The sequence below is a fragment of the Eublepharis macularius genome, chromosome 4 (assembly GCF_028583425.1).
Source record: "Eublepharis macularius isolate TG4126 chromosome 4, MPM_Emac_v1.0, whole genome shotgun sequence".
In the NCBI taxonomy this organism is placed as follows: Eukaryota; Metazoa; Chordata; class Lepidosauria; order Squamata; family Eublepharidae; genus Eublepharis; species Eublepharis macularius.
Genome location: NC_072793.1, coordinates 73,539,846 through 73,558,531, shown reverse-complemented (window position 1 = coordinate 73,558,531; position 18,686 = coordinate 73,539,846). Strand labels below are relative to the sequence as shown.

Below are 18,686 nucleotides of genomic sequence, written 5' to 3'. Positions count from 1 at the left end.
ATAGCTTGCTTAGTTCCAGTTAAGGTCAATTCTGGCCCACATAACTGTTTGGAATTGGGCAACCCTGCTGCAGAGCATGATTCAAGTTGCTCTTTTATAGAAAGACTGTATCTGTGCACCAAAGCCTACCACTTCTAAAATAAATTTTATATGCATGACCAAATTCAGCTGCTATGAAAAATATTACACGAACTGTTAGGGAGAAGAGGCAAGAACAAGATTTTGTTGTTATGTGTGTATTTTACAGGCAGCATAGTTTTCAAATTGGGAATGCCCTATAGCATTCCTTAACTCTTTTCATGTCCAATTTACTGGATTAAATTATTCCATGTTGTTTATACTCTTCCACAGAAGAGCTTTAAAATGCATTATACAGTGCAGTGCTCAACAGCCGTTCGGAGTTCTGAGAAGTTGAGTACTTGAGAGGTGCCATTCACTGTGAGGGCATTTTGGGTCTGATCCCAATCAAACAACGATGCAATGGGTAAGACTCTCACATGATTATCCATGCCATTAGACACAATTTGGATTACAGTTGCTGTAATCAGAATGTTCGAAGCACAGGCCACTCTCCTGCCTTTCAGGACCCTAAATACGAGTTGCAGAATGAAATGCAGAATACTGATTACCTTAACCTTAAATTGATTGTAAGGTCAATGGAATATTCAAGATCATTAATTATATATTTAAAAATAAAGTACTGGTTGTTAAAAAGACTTACATATGACCAGTATACTAAGCTGTATTTCAAGCAATTCATCTATATTTACCAAGGCCAACATTTAATTTTACTGCTCTGTTCTGTATGAATATCCGGGAAACTTCTCCTACAGTTCCACTACCAAGATATTAGCCCCTCCCTGCCTACTCTATTAGTAGGGGAAAGGGGAGCCTAACACAAAGACTCTATTGCCAGTGTTTCTCATCAGCCCTTACGGGCAATAAAAACAGACTGATCAGGAAATCACCTGCTCATGAGCAGAGCTTTACTCCCACGCACCCAAACTTAATTTAATAACCACTTTCCTTCCTCCCTGAGGGATAAATAATCCAATTAATCCTTACTGGAGATTGTGCATTAAATCAGTGCTGCTCAAACTCCAGGTCAGGTCCTGTTTGCGGGCAACAAGGAATCACTGGGGAAGCATGAAGAATTGCCAGCTGGGCCATCAGTGCCTGATCAGTTGCATTTCCCCACAGTTTACTAGCTATTTGGGGACATACTACCTTGTTCAACGGAGTAACAACCACATCAAAAAAACAAAACTGCCCCTGCCGATGCCAAGCCTTCCCTTGCAGCTGCCTCCACTGCTGTGGGGTGGGGAAAGGTCAAAATGTCTGAGAAACAAAACATTTAATTAGAGGGCAGCTAAATGAAATGAGGGCTGCTTATTGCATAACCAAAACATGTTAGGTATGTTGGTTACCCTTAGTGACATCTGGAACACAGATAAATCCAAGATGAAGTTTAGCAAAGTTAACAAATTATGTATACGCAGAGCTGTGTGTAGGTTACAATGTTGCAGTGTTGCCGAAGTCACTTCATTTTTCATATTCCCATCCTTATTGGGGCCAGCCTTTCTGCAAGCCAGCAAACAAGTTTCTGGCCATTGCTACAAGAAAAGGTCTAATATGGCATCAAAATGTAAGTCTAGTAGCTCGGTTGCTCTGATGCCCCCAAAAGTTTCACAAGTTTTTATCCAGGCAGCCAACTTTTTAGGGGCCAAGGGGAAAATCTGTTGTTCTGTATTCTAGAATCCATCAAAAACTCTGGGCTCAATGAAACAGGTCAAGAGTGTACTTATGCAATGGGCTTTTGAAATAAAGACTTGGGTTCCTATATCCTTTTGTCAGAAATAAACAGAAGACACTGCTGCTTATATGGCAATAAATCTAAAGCTAGCTCTACATTTGACAATCCTTAATATACAGCATCATGCTCATCTTACAAATCAATGCTGCAGTTAGGATAAAGGTGGCTTGTGAAGCAAGCTGCATCTACCTAGACTACTTGATGCTTTCCTGTATTAGAAACCATGCAGACACCCACCATAAATCTTTTGCTGAATCTGTGGCCTAGTTATTTTATTACCGTCAAGCAAACCACATGGGGCTTTTTGGTTTTCCCTTCATCAGCAAGGCTGTGGTTTATTTCTGTGTATTTCACTCTAAAGTTTCCTTTGTCAGTTGTCCATTTTAAGAGCCCTTCTCTCCTAAATTCTAGGACAGAGTCTGGGTTCTATGGCTTAAATCCACATCTTTACCTGGTAGTCCACTCCGACTTTCTCCTATAGTACATCATAGAAGAGGAAGGCAATAATATACTCACATCCTTTAATGCTTAATTCATCTGAATTCTTATACGTTTAAGGAATAACTCATCTTGAATTAGTAATCATGTGAAGATTCCTTCCTCTGGAACTGTTTCATATACCTATTTCATTCCAGGATAATGAAGGACATAATCTGCTTCTAACTGCATTCAATAACCAATTAAGACTATTAAAATGGACTAGAACTTGAAAAATCATATCCTTCCAACAAACAGGTCAAATGCCAGGGGTACTGGCAGTCACACTGCTTGGGAAAGCTGCACCTGTAGAACATTTGCCACACAGCTGCTTGATCCTATCCTATCACATGTATATGTCCAAGCAGTCACTGTCTTGACAGCGGCTGCCATGGCATCATTCATGAGGCAAGCTAGTGGGGCTGCCAGCTTTCTAGCTGGTCCATGTGTTATGTATTTATTTATTTTACAACATTTATAGTTTGCCTTTTCGAAAATACTAGAGGCTATCAGGGAAAAAACTGGCAACCCTGGCAGAAAGGTTAAGTTGGACAGTTCCATTTCACTCACTCACCCTTTCAGTTTCCATCACTGCCTAGTCCTCAGACCATTAATCAGGACCTCCAATCAAGGAACACTCAGACACAAAAGATCCTGCTGCATTAATATTCCTACTGGCAAAAACCCAGATTCACATTAACATTCTCAGCTAAAAGGTTCTCTGCTCATACTGACCCAATGCAGACCTGTTGGTATTTCCTAATGAATATCCCACTCAATGAGATAACCAAGACTTCCTGCAAAACACCTTTTCCTTGCCCTGAAATCCCACCTTTTCCTTACTTTGAAATGCTCCCAGGACCTGGAAACTTTCTTTCCATTTTAGCCAATCAGTGAACATAGCTTTTGGCTCACCTGGATTCCCATCCCCTTTCCGTTTGCCTGAGAAAACGGAAACGTTTGTTTTCAATAAAGGCTAAAGCACTGTAACTGAATCAGAATCTGCCCCAAACTGTACATTTCTGCTAGTATAACACCAGAAACTCTCTGTTCATGCCTATTACATGCCTCCCTGCTTCTCTTCTCTGGATCTCCACTTGGAATGCTGCTTTGGTCTCTGCTGCGGACTCTTGGCAGTGGGTACTCAGCCTGCTCCAATTGTGCTTGTGAATTCACTGGCTGTTCAGATTCTTCAGAATCTTGCCCAAGATTCGTACCAGTGCTTGAAACCTGCTTAGATAAGCTCGTTCTTCACCTATTTGTCTGTTGAACCTGTTGCCTTTCCCTTCTTGGATGACACATGTGCATATGTGGAAGTTTGGAGTATCTGAATCTTAACATGGGCATTCTAGTATCTGATACCGTTGCTGTAGGCCTAATATCATTGTGATTGCTATTATTTCGATTCCCATTAGTAAAACAATCTCTGATTTTACCACGTTCAAAGTCTCAATACTTCTTCCCAACTAGCATTAGGAGCCTCGTTATTTTTTCAAATGATCCCTTGGTTGCCACTTGTTTTGATTACTGGCTTGATTCAGTGCACAGCTGGGTGTAATTTTTAAGCCAGTAATACCTAGGAATGAGAGGCAGCCGAACGAATGCTTTCTTCCTTATACTCAGCCTACCTTAGCGTGATTTTGTGCTGAACTGGAAAGTGGGGCCCTTCACACTAACACGGGTCCAGTGTATGTGTATCTCCTAACTACATATGGTAATACTATCCATAAGGAATGAAATACGCAGCAATGATGCCCAAGCTTTGTGTAACCTCCTGGAAACATTCCCCCCCTCCCCACACACACATTCACATACACACACAGAGCAAGTACTTGCAGAGGGCATCTCATTTCCCCCTTCCCCACTATTTCTTTTTCTCTTTTCCTGAAATTTCCGATAGCCTCTCCGTTCCCTGCCTTTCTCTTCTTCCTACCCACCAGACAGCCAATCTCTATCCGTACCCATGACAGTCTGTTCATAACTCCCATCTCCAGATTTAAATATCCTCAGATTTAGTAAGAATGAGAATTAAATACATTGACAAGCAATGGTCTGCAAGGAACTTGTGTGGAAGGGGATTCCCATTCCCCCTGCCATTGCTTCCACCCCTCCCCCTCCTGTCACTCTTACTCCCCTTCCCTTCTGTCACTAATGCCATCTTTCTTTCTCCTCCCACACCTTCTCTGTCTGTCTACTGCCTGGGCTGGCATCACAGCCTGAGGGCACCAAGGATTCCCGCATCCCCTCCCCCACCCATCTCCAGTGTTGCTTCCTTGGTGGGACACAGGAAAGGAGTGTCACTGCTTCAGCAGCGGGGACAGTCTGCCTTTATCACCTCCGTGGCACACAGGGGGCGGCGGCAGCAGCTCCTTCCTCTCCCACTCACCTGCATCGCCACTCTTCCACAGTTCATACTGGGTGGGTGGCTCCTCAGGCCACGTAAATGACTGTGTGTGCAGATGAAGTCAATGCTCCTCCATTTGTGGGGAAGGGGATTTAAACTCGCCATATTATTTTTTTTCAGATTCTTCTGCAAACCTGAGAGGGTGTCCACCAAGAATGTACAAAAATCTGTTCTCTGTCTCCATGGCCCTTGTCCACAGGCTTAAATATCTGCAGATGGGGCCACACTTCACTATTAGAATATATAAATGATCTTATTTTACAATCACACATAGAGTGAGGAGACTTTTCTTCCCAAACCTCTAAAGTCTCTCTAGTCAGATTTAGAATAGCTTTGGATTGCACAGAGATCACAATATATGGCATGAAATTTTAAAGAAAAACTTAAATGAAGATTTGTGGCCAAGCTTCTGCCAGAAACAAAAAAAGTCTTGCGCTGTCTATAAGGTTTTCTATGTGACTGCTGTTCTGTGTTTGATCTAAATTACCTCAGACCAACTTGCTTTATTATCACACACAGCAGCAGCAGCAACGAATAAAACCATTCGACAGAGTTAAATGTTCATCACATTATCTCTGACAGCTCTTTACCCAGAAAATTTTTCCTGAGTAGAGTAGCCTGTCACAGGTATGCGACGGTGACAAAAGAAACGTTCTTTTCTCCCCTTTCATGAGTGATGAATTAATTATACACTTTATTTGTACTGGCTTCAGTTGGACATCATATACTGCGATGAAACTCTGATCAAGCACAGTTCCTTGTGATGACTGCACGCTCCTCCCATTCCTCTCTCACCTCCCTTTGAGCAGGCAGCTTGTTAAATTTCCCCGTCTGATCAAAGCACTAATTCACTGTGATGTCTGAATGCAAGTGCCTCTGTAAATTGGAGTTTATTTACTCCAGACAAACTGTGTGGATGTCACACTGAACTGGACCTTGATCAAATGGGGAAATTTTGCATCAAGCTCCATGCATGAAGGGAGGAAAGAGGGTGGATAAGCAAAAAGCTGAGTTGGTGCCTGACTGGATCTGATGGCTACTTGTCACAACATCTTAATACAGCCACTGGGAACTTTTCTGAGGAAACATGATTTTATTTTGAAAGCATTCAAAAAAGCAGGGATACCTGTTTACTACTGGGAGAGATATTCAATCACAGTTAAAATCTCATTTCTGAAAGGCTATAAAATAGACTTTAAAGGTATTCAAAATTGTACTACGTAGAGCAATTCTGTGCAGTCAGAGGAATAAGTTAGAGGATATAAAATGTAGTCCCATTTTGAAAGCAACACCCCCCCCCTTCCTGTTTTTCAAGAATGTACAAGATGGAGAACCAGGAACTCGCAAAACCAAAGCAGAGTTTAAAAGAATTCTGTACATTTTGAAGGCCAGTAATTTCTCATCAACTGAAGGCGATCCTTTGGTATCTCTCCCCTCTACCGCCAGACTAATTCAGCAATAATTCTGGTTCCACACTAAGTACCACAATTCTCACTACAATATGATAATTTCTGGAACCAGTACTGGTGAACAAAATAAGGAGGCACTTCCATACAAGATTTTGCCATACTGTGTTCTTATGTTGGAAGCAGATATATAGGAAGCAGCTCTAATGAAATAAGGCATGGTTTATGACATGAAGACCTTCTCTGTGTATGCACTGTAGCATCTACCTCAGCCCAGTGTTCTCTAGAACTGGGGGAAGGGACAGCGGAGCAGAGACTGAGCATGGATATTGTGGCTTTAGTGCACTGAATAAATACTAGCTACCATATTGTCCTGTTTTGGCCTGGGCTAGCCTGATCTCATCAGGTCTTGGAAGCTAAGAAGGATTGGCCCTGCTTAGTACTCAGACAGGAGACCACCAAGGACATCCAGGGTCACTATGCAGAGACAGGCAACAGCAAGCCACCTCTGAATGCCTCTTGCCTTGAAAACCTATGGAGTTGTCATAAGTCAGACTTTGACTTGACAACACCTTATGCACACATATCCAGCTAATGAAACACACAAAAGTCATAAAAAGAGGAAAGAGCTTCCTAACATAATTATGAAGACTGTTCACAATACAGAGGCCATGACTGTAAAAACTCAAGAGTGGCCAATGGAAATTCTCATGGGTCAGCAGGAGGGAACAGAGAACAAACGGTGCTGGGACAAATGGAGTTTTCTCAGATTCCTGCAGGTAGAGACAGTCCTTTCAGTTTGTGGTCCCAGGTGAGAACAAGCATCTTGAACTCAACCTGGAAACAGACAGTGAATGCAATTTTTTTTTTAATGGGAGTAAAAGGTAAAAAGCTGCTACTTCCAGATAACAGTTGAGCTGCTGTTCTTTAACCACCTGTCACTACCATGTTGTCTTAAAAGGCAGCCCATGTAGACTGTTTTATAATAATCTAGGCTGAAGGTGTAGCTGAGATGCATGTGCATATGTTCTCTGTGCAACTGAATGAGGAACAAGGGACCACAAACACCTACCCATTTCCTTAAGCTCCATGTTGAAGAGTTCCAGCCAGCAAGCATCTATTTCATCCAGATCATAACGGCTTACTCGTTGGGAGTATGTCCTGGTGATTTCTGAGCTGTCTGAACTGGACAAATTGCTTGGGGAGATCTGTGATGAAGAATGTTCTAGCATAGGAATGATCCTAGAGAGAAAAGAAGAAGAGGTAATGATATCTCTGCCAATTGACATTCCCTGTTCCTCTGGGCATTAATGACTGCCCCCTACTGTGGATCTCTTGAGGAAAGTTTGCTCGTGCTCAGTGCTGCTCAGTTTGCTTGTGTTGGGGGAGCATTTCCAAGAGGAGAGCTCTTATCACTGTGCACGGACACCTTAAGGCCTAACTGTAAGAAGCTACCAGCAGCTGGAAGATGAGGTTTGAGTGGAGGACTAACATGTGGGACAATCTCCTCACACACACCAACTCTAGCAACTAACAAGTCTCAGCTACTCAGTGTTCTGCCAGGCCCTAACAAATGCAGGAGTATTTGGTGATACTTCTTTCACAGTGTAAGAAAAAAAATGGAACTGTGCATCTCAGCAACTGTCTTTAATTAAAAGTAATTTTAATTGTAAGCCATGTTTGAGCCAATCTAGCTGAAAAGTGGGGTATAAATACATTACATAAATAATGAGGGATGTAGGAAGGAAGGAGCTCATTATTAGAAACATGGGTTTTTGCATGCGGAAATTATGCATGCGCATTAAGTGTTCAGAAAAACAAACAAATTTGTAAGGGAGTAGCTGAGTTACATTCTATTAGTACATATGCAGCTATTTTTGAACAGAAAATGTTAAGCATATCTTTGCTACAAATATAAGCTGGTTTAACTGTCATGATTTCTCCTACAGGAATCATAATTTTGTGAGGGTGTTAAGAATTCAATTAGAAAGATCCCTAACATATTCATGCAGTACATAGTTTCTAAGGTTTCTTGGGAGAATGTGACAAATTAAAATGAATGAAAGTTGTAGTGAAAAGATGTCTACAGTTTTCAGTCAATTCTGGCTCACAGAATGTTCAGTGAGGCTCAATACCTTGGGTGCATCCACTAAAATACTTTATTAAAGGCCTCATTTTAAAAAAGCAAGGTCTCCTATTCTACAGGGTTGATATGCCAGAATTTATAAAATGCTTCCAAACTAAAGGACTTGAAGCATCTGCTCATTATAGAAGTCCAACCTAAGTCAGCTCAAGAACAGTGCTGACTTTTTCCTTTTAAAAAGCAGGTATCTTAGAGGTGCTGTCAAAACTGATGGCACAAAATTAATGGTCTGCCCCGGAACTACCAGCCATGACCTTCTTGACAACCAGCAGATGCATTTAAAAAGGCCTCTATCCTGAGAATAATTTGTACATGTACTGAAAACTATGTACAGGTTTAATAAACAGTGGACTACTAATGGTGTCAAGGAAAAGGGCTTCCTGAATAACAAGAAAGGTTAAATGTTCAGCACTGAATCAAAGCTCTGAATATTTCACCCCTGACTTTGCTGAAAAATCTTGCTATTGGCAAGCAGCCTCTAGGCAGACTAGTCCATTTCTAAGAAACACTTGTATTGTGTCCACACTGTGGGAGTCACACACTCTTTTTATCAAAGCAAGACTTTCACAGAGTCAAGAAGTTGATCCTCTATCAGCTAACAGGATACAGGCAGCACTGAGAAAGAAGACCCCTCCACCCTTGCCCCAAACTCAACCCTAAGGACTTTAGTTGTTGTATCAAAAAGTAAGTGTAGCATGTACTTCTAGGTAATTACTAGAGATGGGCACAAACCAAAATACAAACCAAAATTAAGCACGAACCAGGGTGTTTCGTGGTTCACAAAACACTGTTTGTCAGATCCTGTTTCTGACGAACCACCACAAACTTTAGGCTGGTTCATTTTTTGGTTCGTCACTGCAGACAGCCTGGTGCCAATCAGTTTCTTAGGCAACAGGGGATGGACTTTCTGCAGACCTTCTGCTGGCCCGGAAGTGAACTTCTGCTGGCCCGGAAGTGATGGTTTTCTGACCTGGATGTGATGTTTTCACGAACCAAACGAATTGGCTCGCAAACCAGGGGCAGGTTCCTGAAAGTTTGTGGTTCGTGAAATTTGATGAACCGCAAACCACATGGTTCGGGTTTTTTCTGGTTCATGCCCATCTCTAGTAATTACAGGTACAAGTCTAAGATTAGGCTGAAGGTCAGCGATGGCCCGAAACATTTAAGGACATGTGTAAGTCACTAAAGCCAAATGCTGCCCTCACATAGGAGCACATAATTAATAATGAAAATAATTATTTCCTTCCTTCCAATGGTAACCCAAAATCTGCTTTCTGAGGGCAGGATGCTTCAAACCTAATCACAGGGAACACCCTAGCAGAGGCAAATCTCTATCTGCACCCCATCTGCACCCCATCTGGATTGCAGATTATATGATTACAAATGGGGGACCCGCAAAGATGTGCTGAGGCATCTCATTTTCCCATCCACCACTCTTTCCTTTTTCCCTTTTCTGAAAGCCCCCATAGCATCTACCCTTACACTACTTCCTTCTCTCCTTCCCACCCACCAGCCAATCTACTTTGATCTTCACCCCTTTCAGTTTTCACTCCTTCTCTTCCCCTGGAAGTCTCTACTTGGGAAAATTCTGGCTAAGTTGCATGATGCTAGCCTGGCAAGCCCAGTACTGTTGTGGCCTCAAATGCATGTGGTCAACTGCACTGGGCCCAGTTGCATGGTGGAGAACTTGGAAGAACTTGCATGAGATTACCTATATCCCCTTCACTACACTATTTCTTCTTTCCATGTTCCTGGCAGCCCCCCATATCCTCACCTTTCCCTGCACCCTTCTCTTCCCACCTGCTAACCAACCTACTTTTTATCTGTCTCCCATCTTCAGCTACATGGATCATTTATTTACCTCATTTATACGCTGCCTTTCTTCACAACAGAGACCCAAAGCATCTTGTATTGTTTTCCACTTCTCCGTTTTATCCTCACAACTATCTGGGAGAGTATGTGACTGGCCCAGACACCCCATAAGCTTACATAACAGAGTGGGGATTCAAACCTGGGTCTTCCAGACCCTAGTCTGAAACTCTAAGCACTACACACTTGCTTTTGCATGGTGGCTGCTGCTGAACAGTAGTAAGCAGCCAAGCCTGAGTGAGTCATGCAAGTTGTCTGGAGGTGGCTGCCAGACCTGGCCCCAATGAGTCCTCCCTCAAAGGCCAAAACAGCCCTGGAAAGAGCCTCCTCCCCTCTCCTTTTACTGACAGAAACCAAAGGTCTGAATGCTGGAAATATTGCTGTAGCTGCCTAGCAACAGCTATCTCTTAACAGGTGCTGTTTCTGGATTTTTTTGAAATGTTTTAAAAACAAACCCCCATTTTTTTGTTTTAAAGTTCAGATTCTCCTACAAATCTTTTCTCAGGTTTGTACAATGATCCGTCTTAAATGCCCATGGCCACAACCTCCGGATTTAATTATCCACAAATGGGACTATGTTGAGAATTAGATATATTCAAGAATGACAAGCACTCAAAACTAGAAATAATCTGTTAATAGCACAGAAATCTAACGCCTGCACTTGCTTGCCCCATATGATGAGCTAGCCATGTTAGATTGAAAATATGAAGCCTTTTTAAAACTAAAGATGCACAAAACAACTAGAAATGCTAAGTGCAGAAGGCTCTTTCAACAGCAGATGTGGGACAAGAACAAAATACCTCTCCCTCATTCTTCAAGAGGAAGATACACTAATTAATATTAGATCTAGGCTCTTTCTACATGGCAACAATTCCCTGTGTAGACCTCCACAACAAACAGGGCTAGAGGCTTACCTTTTCAAAAACATATATAAATTGGGAAATGGTGGACAGAAATGGTGGCCCCACCAGGACAGAAGCAACAAAAACAGTGGTGAAGTGGGCAGGACCTTTGAAATGGCACTTTCCCATTTTCATAGCATGCAAAGGTGTTTTGACTGTAATCTCTCCAAAAGGACTGCATCAATCCAGGTTTGGGAAAGACTGCAGCAAAACAGACACTGTTTTGGACACACTGGGTTCCAACATTATGACACATGCGCTGAAATTTTAAAAAGTGACATTGGCTCCAGTCCCCACAAAAGGCAGCTTCAAACAGAGACATCTCAATTCGTTTGGAATAAGAAAGTAGACACCAAATCACCTTGAGGGTCTTGCAGGTCTTAATAATTTTATTATTATTTTTCCTATTCCCCCAGCATCTCTCTTTCTTTAGGTAAAGGTAAAGGTAGTCCCCTGTGCAAGCACTGAGTCATTACTGACTCATGGGGGGACGTCGCATCATGACGTTTTCTTGGCAGACCCTTTCCTTAGGGACACAGCAAAAACAATGCATTGCAAGATCAGTGACTGGACCTTCCCAGAATCTTTTCAAGATAAATTACAGCCACAGTTTGGGGAACAGAAATGAGGTTAATCCCTTTTACCCTCTTCCCAATTATCCCCATGATAATATTAGTCCTTTAAAGACAGACACTGTGAGGCTGTGCAAGGGCTGTAGACCAAAATGCAGAATGGATCCTACCCTTGGTTCTCAATTTCACCTCACATCACACAGGAGAATCACTGGGCGCAAATGAAGTGAGAAATTTCTGTACTTGGATATATTCATTTTTTACAACTTAAATACTTTTTTCTTATGTCACAAAAATAAAATCATTTTCCCCCCAGCAAATATAATTCCTTTATTTTCTTTGTGTCTTGCCAGACTACTATAAGGCTGTCGGCAGCAACCTCCCACATGTTTTGATCTTGCAGTCAAATAAATAAACCTACCTAGGGCTAAATCTGCTTGCATCCATCTTCTTCTAATGTTTCCTTATGACACCAGAGGCTTCCTTTCCCTTGGAGCTCACTGAGGGTATCACTCAGAAAAAATCACATGTACAAACTACCACTTCAAGGGGGGGGGGGAATAACCATTCAGTTTTTTTATTTTTTTCTAATGTACTGAAATAAAGAAAAGCAAGCTCTGGCAGCTATTAAAGTCATTTACTTTGAGGGCTTACAGAAGCAGAAAATAAGCCAATAGAATTCAGTTGCTTCTAGCCTCTGAAAGATAAAATTGGACAAATGTGCTGGTTAAAGACAGAGCTAGGTTTTTTTCTAAGCCCTCCCTGCTTCTGCAAAAAGTGAAGAAGCTCAGAGATCTTGTTTCTCTTTCAGGAAATGGATTACTTAAAAAGAAATGTATATTTGCTATAATCTCTGATGGTGTCATCAAACCTGGAATTCTAGCACAGAATTCATTAACTTATTCATTTACATCATCAATAAGTTCTTAGCCACTATGTAAAAATGTAGATAAAAATGTGCGTCATGTCTAATAAGGTTTGGGGTGGAGAAAGAACTGTGATTCATTTTCACCTTCTGCTTCCCAGTGTTTAGAAGGTCTGAATTTTTTCTCTCCTAAGCCATTGCCCCCCAAAATTCTGTTTTTGTGTGTGTGTAAGGGTACACTATGGAGAAGCAAACTAAATAAATATTCCTAATCTGCATGTTCTTCCAAGAGGCATTTCTGACCACAGAACCTGAAATGTTTAACATTGCATTATGGATTGGCATAGTTCTGGGAAACTTAGGTACACTTAAGTCTCATCAAAGTCAACAGGATTTATGCAGAATCATATTTACAGTGCAGTCCTAAACTAAGTTATGCCACTCTAAGACCATTCACCTCAATAGATTTAGAAGGGTGTAATGCTGTTTAGGATTCCCTGTTAAGTACTTAAGTCACATGGATCTTAAGTCACACATATAATTTTCTCTAAATTGCACCCTAGCCAAGTTTGTCCAAACTGGTTAAAGGCATGGGTGCACAAATGCCTAAACAGATAGGAGACACACAGAAAGGCAAAAACAGGAGAGCTCTTCATACATTCTGTTTTCCCTGTGCACAGCAACCTATATACGCCAGGAATAACCCAATGACATCTGAGACTGCAGAAATATCTGCTAAAAGGAGGCAAAACAAATAATCATTCAGAGACGCAACAGGCAGCCTTCTCTGTGGCAGGAGCTTCAAGCTAAAGGAAACATGCAATTATTAAATTATTTCTCAATGCATACCAGCAGTTCTTTTATGGCGTGTTAGTTTAGGGGGTTCTGAGTTATTAAGCTCTGTTAGATTATTCATGGCCATTCATACAGATAATGAGGATAGCACTGCAGAAGGCAACTGCTTTTCAGTAGCGTCTACGTACTTCTAACATTCTCTATAAGCTGGAGGTTCAGGAACATGGGATGCTTTGCAAGAGAAGGTGTTATACATCACTCATAAAGATTGGCCCTGAACACTGAGAAGTAAGGATAAGGAAGAGAAAATGGTCTTTCTCTGTCCATTTAGTTTCTAGGTGTGAACTGAAGAGGCACTTGCTGTCAATTTTCCTGCCATCCTCCAGTGGCTCTGCACCATTACGCATGACACTTGCCATGCACACAACAACAGTGTCACGCATAATGATATACCATCACAGAGAAAACTCAGGCTGAGAAGCAGGCTGTGATGCCAGCTCAGACAGCTTTCAGCACACTCAGGAGATGAAGCTTGCCATGGTATTTACTAAGATCACATTTCCCTCCCTGGAATATCACACAGTGACACAAATGCCAATATGCACTGCTGTTGACAAAAGCAAGCATTGAAAGAGCAGTATGCTATATGTCCTTCTGGAAATAATTTGAATCAGGGACATTTGTGATTATTCAGTTAACTTTTTATTTTTTCAAGGGGATAAATTATGCAAAGAAGGGAATGGAATAGTTTTCCTAAGATGTGTTGTGAGAATGTAGGAACATATGTTGAATCGGACCCAAAATATACGTAGATCAGATGGTTCAGGGAAGCCCATCAGAAGAGTTTTTGAGCTACAATAATTCCCTGTCATTTAATTTGGCCGTAGTCAATAAACTGGTCCATTTCTCTTAGCTGAGTAAAAGTCACTGGTAGATCACTGTTCTGATCTATCCCCATTTTTTAGTCTTTTAAGTTGAAAGGAAGTATTTCCTTTCGTCTGTTCTGAACTTCAAGATAACTGAAATCCTAATTACAAGAAAATAAGTCAAATATCACCAATCAATTTCATTAGATCCTCCCAATTCTAGTATTATAATAACATAATAATAATATTTGATTTATATGCCACCCTTTAGGACAACTTAACACCCTCTCAGAGCGGTTTACAAAGTGTGCTGTTATTATCCTCACAATAATAACTCTGTGAGGTGGGTGCGGCTGAGAGAACTCTGGGAACCTGTGACTGACCCCAAGTCACCCAGCTGGCTTCAAGCGGAAGAGTGAGGAATCAAATCCAGTTCTCCAGATTAGAGTGGGGGGGGGGGGAGGAAATCTTTTTATACATTTTCTTTACACCAGTCACAATTTTATACATCCCCCCTCTACTAACCTCTGATTCCTGTTCCTATCAGTGCCATCCTAAGCCATTTCAAAGTCCACTGGATTTTAAAAGGTGTACATCTGTTTAGGATGTCACTTAGGATGACACTATTGAGCTGTACTTTTATCCACAGACTGCAAAGTTTACTCATAAGCCTTCGGTGATAGACTCTACTAAAAGTGTTTTAAAAGTCCATATACATAACGTCTTCCAGATTCCAATATGTTTGCTGATCAAGTATCTCTTGCTAATGCAACTGAATAAGAAAGAAATGGTAAACATATAATTATTGCTATATCTATCTCTGTCTTGAGCTAGAAGTAATCAATTATCACCCACAGAAAGCTTTTCAGGCATTACAGAAGTAAAAGTATAACAAAAGCTTGGAACTCCCAGATATACTGTTGGTTTCTAAATCTGCCCATATAGTATACTTGAAAGCGATTTACAAAAAATAAGAAACTCATGGTATCAAATAGGTTTACCAACTGGCCTGGAGAAAAATGTCCTCTTTCTTTAACATAGGCTAAGTGTGATATTATTTGCCATGTGATGTCATTTACCTCCATGTCATGAAAATCTTCAGCTGCCCATTTCTACACATTAAACTTCTATTATAGGGGCAGGACATTTTTCTCCAGGCCAGCTGCCAACTCTAGTATCAAAGAGAGCAATATAATATTGGAATCTCTTTAGAAAGTCTTTTATAGATTAACAGAAGAAGAGATTCTATGGGACAGAGTAATCCCATCACAATTTAAGAAGGTCTGGGATAAGCATCACATAAATTTTAGTTAAGGCATCTTTGCATTAAAGTCAGTTTTATATCATGATGGATTTAAATCAAATTGTCATTTACAAGCTTTTAAATTATGTCTATACCTCTAAAGATTTCTTCTTTAATAGGAAAATAATTTCTTTCTAATTGGAAAAGTAATTACAGAAAACGTACTCAGAAGTTACCTGATCAAATATCTCACTTACTTTAACATTTACAAGTTATGTTTACTAGGTAGGATAATTTGAGAATTCTGGTTTATTGCCTCTCCCCATACCCCACCGCAAATACACAGAGCAATGGTTAATACAGCTTATCTACATTCTCTATTTTAGGGCTTTGTCTCGCTGTGCTACAAATGTATTAAAAGCCTGTTTCTAAACCATTGGCAGGTTATGACTAGAGATGGGCATGAACAGCAATACAAACAAAAAAAGCCACAAACCGCCCAATCTGCTGTTCACGAACAAGCTGTTCGTGAGGCCCCATTCTAAACGAACAAGTGGTCATTGCAAGCCTCGTTCGTTGCTGTTCGTCAAGCCAGACAGTCTTCCGCCTGCAATCAATTCCCTTGGCAACTTAGGCAGGGATTGTCTGAATTCTGTCTTAACCTCCTGTTGCCTTGGAAACCCCAATCTAAGCCCAATTTAGCTTGATAGGCAGGTTTTTCTTTCAAGTGTGGAGCTCCAAATTTGTTACAAGGGAGCAAAGACCAAGGGGGAGGGGGGCTCCCAGCTCTAACTTTGCAGACAAAGTTCCAGGGCTGCTGCCAGGCTCTGAGGCCAAGCTATTATTTATTATTGGTACCTTTCCTGGTGCTTGCTCAGGTCCAGTTTCAGGGAGTGGTGCAGTAGGCATCTTGACTTGGATGATGGCTGGAGGAGAGCCTGCTGGCCCCCACGAACAGCCAACCACGAACATGTTTGTGAACAGGGCCATGTTCGTGGTTGTTCGTGAGTTCCTGTTGGTGGATGGCAACGAACAATGAACATCATATTCGGGGTTTTTTTATGTTCATGCCCATCTCTAGTTATGACTCAGCTGGAAACTACTTCTCTTTTTTTTACTCAACTTTTCCATTACTTTTTTATTAGAAGTTTGAACATTTCCTACACATCTGGAGAAGTATCTTCCATAGAGTTCCCCATATACAGGGCCACAAGATATTCATCCTCTGTAGGATTTACAGTACACTTTCTTGGAAGTAAGCCCAATTGAATAAACATGAGGGATTCTAGGTAGAACTTGTAAGGATGGCACTGCGATTCTCCACGAAGTATATTGGATTATTTATTTTACTTTTTAAAAACATTTCTATGCCACCTTTCGTCCAAATAAGGTCCCCAAGGGGGCAAACATCAGAACATTGAAACATTTCAACATTAAAACATCAAGACATTAAAACAGGTTTTAAAATATAAGTGTACATGAAATTGTGACAGGCCTTTTCTTCCAACTGAGGGAACCCACACAGCCTCCTATAATTTTGGAGAGCCAGGTTTGTTTTGAAAATGAAAATCTTCCCCTCAGGTTCTAGATGTTCTTATAGTAGCAAATGTAAAGGCTTTGGGTTGTCTGTTGTGAGGCAAAGTTTTATATTGAACACAGAGAGTATAGAGATCACTGAAGCAGAAGGCTTATAAAAATAATAAAGATTTATTTATGTACAGGATGTTTTAAAGAATAAATCAGATCTAACACTGAAAAGAGAAAACTGTCTTGGGCACTTAAATTTAAACTAGTTATGGCTTCAGATTGTGATTTTAATTCCTTTCTTAAGGCTTTCAAGTACAAACAGGCTTTTACCAACTAGCCACCAGATTGGATCCTCTACTCACAGGTTTCCACCCACACCAGCCTGCCCTTTCCTGAGAGACAGACTAAATGGTACCAGGTGTGCTCATCTCCAGAGACAGTTCTCATAACTTTGTCCTCTCCTAGAGGTAGAGTTAAATCACTCCACCACAGTACCAGGCGGAGCTTTACACGAAAACACCTGTGCTCTCACTGAGGCAACCCTGAACTGACTGCTGCTGAATTTCCCTCCAACATTCCATCTCCCTCTGAAAGGTGTTGGATGCTGGGGCAGCGCTCCCACAGACTCAGGGATGAATCAGCTGAGAGGCTGTTCTACCTTTCAGGGGCAAGACAGCCTCCTGTAAACACAAAAATGTTTAAATAATTCAGTAAAACATATAAACACAGAGACACACACAAAAACACAATGAAGAAGAGCCAAAAACAGTGAGGAATGCCAAAGAGGAAAAAAAGGCTTCATCTGCTGGTGGAAAACAACAGTAGAGAGACAGAAAAAGCTCCTTGGGGAGGGAGTTCCAAAGTTTTAGTGCCACAACCAAGAAGGCCTTTTCTTGGGTTGCCACCCATCTAGCCTTAGATAGTGTGGGCATGAAGAAAGGTTTCTGACGATGTCCAGAGTGGATGAGTGGGTTCACATAGAATTAGTGGAAGCAACTCGATACACCCAACAGAACTCTACCAGTCTTAAAAATATGATTATTGATGAACTAGAAAAGTTGATTTCAAATCTAAACACCTATACTCTTGATGTAAGTTTCACTTCAGGCTGTGTTAAATAATGTGACAAATGCTTTAAATGAAACGCTTAGAGTTCTTTTGCAAACTGCTCAAGCCACAATAAATGTGCTTCTTTTTTGCTGCTGCTGTGAACGTCTGAACTGATTCAGCTACACAGCATGATCAGGCTTTAAGCTTTTATTAATCCTACTTATATAACTTGCTTACAGAACAGTCAGCTTGCAACAGGTGATATTTTGAAATGTGTCCAGCTGATGATCTGCAGAAAGCACTGGGCTTTGAACCTCAGTGGAAAGGGCTTTATTTTTAGCCTGGCATAAAAGTGCAAAGATCATTCTGTGTGCATGTTTAAGGCTGCTTTCCCATGAACAAAGACAAACAGCTACAAATATTTCTGCAAGGTTATTTAGGGGCAACTGCCTCATTTGTACATTATATACATTTCCCACTTTCCCCACCCCGACAAGGGATCATGCTAAATGAAGTCAAGCATGGATATTCCACAGTTCTGACTTTGAGAGAGGTAACAATCCTTTGCTAAGAGCCCCATGGTGCAGAGTGGTAAGCTGCAGTACTGCAGCCCAAGCGCTCTCAACCTGAGCTCGATCCTGGAGGAAGCTGGGTTCAGATAGCTGGCCGGCTCAAGGCTGACTCAGCCTTCCATCCTTCAGAGGTCGGTAAAATGAGTACCCAGTTTCCTGGGGGTAAAGTGTAGATGACTGTG

The 18,686-nt window shown here is 41.3% G+C and overlaps 1 protein-coding gene across 4 annotated transcripts in view; it reads right to left on the bottom strand.

Annotated features, from left to right (window-relative positions):
* JADE2 (jade family PHD finger 2) overlaps positions 1-18,686 on the bottom strand; it is a 245,191-nt gene that overhangs the window by 97,216 nt on the left and 129,289 nt on the right. For all 4 annotated transcript variants that reach the window (XM_054976016.1, XM_054976017.1, XM_054976015.1 and 1 more), the window contains exon 5: positions 7,173-7,342. In XM_054976016.1, coding sequence (XP_054831991.1) covers positions 7,173-7,342 — 170 coding nt within the window. The remainder of the gene's footprint in view (positions 1-7,172; positions 7,343-18,686) is intronic.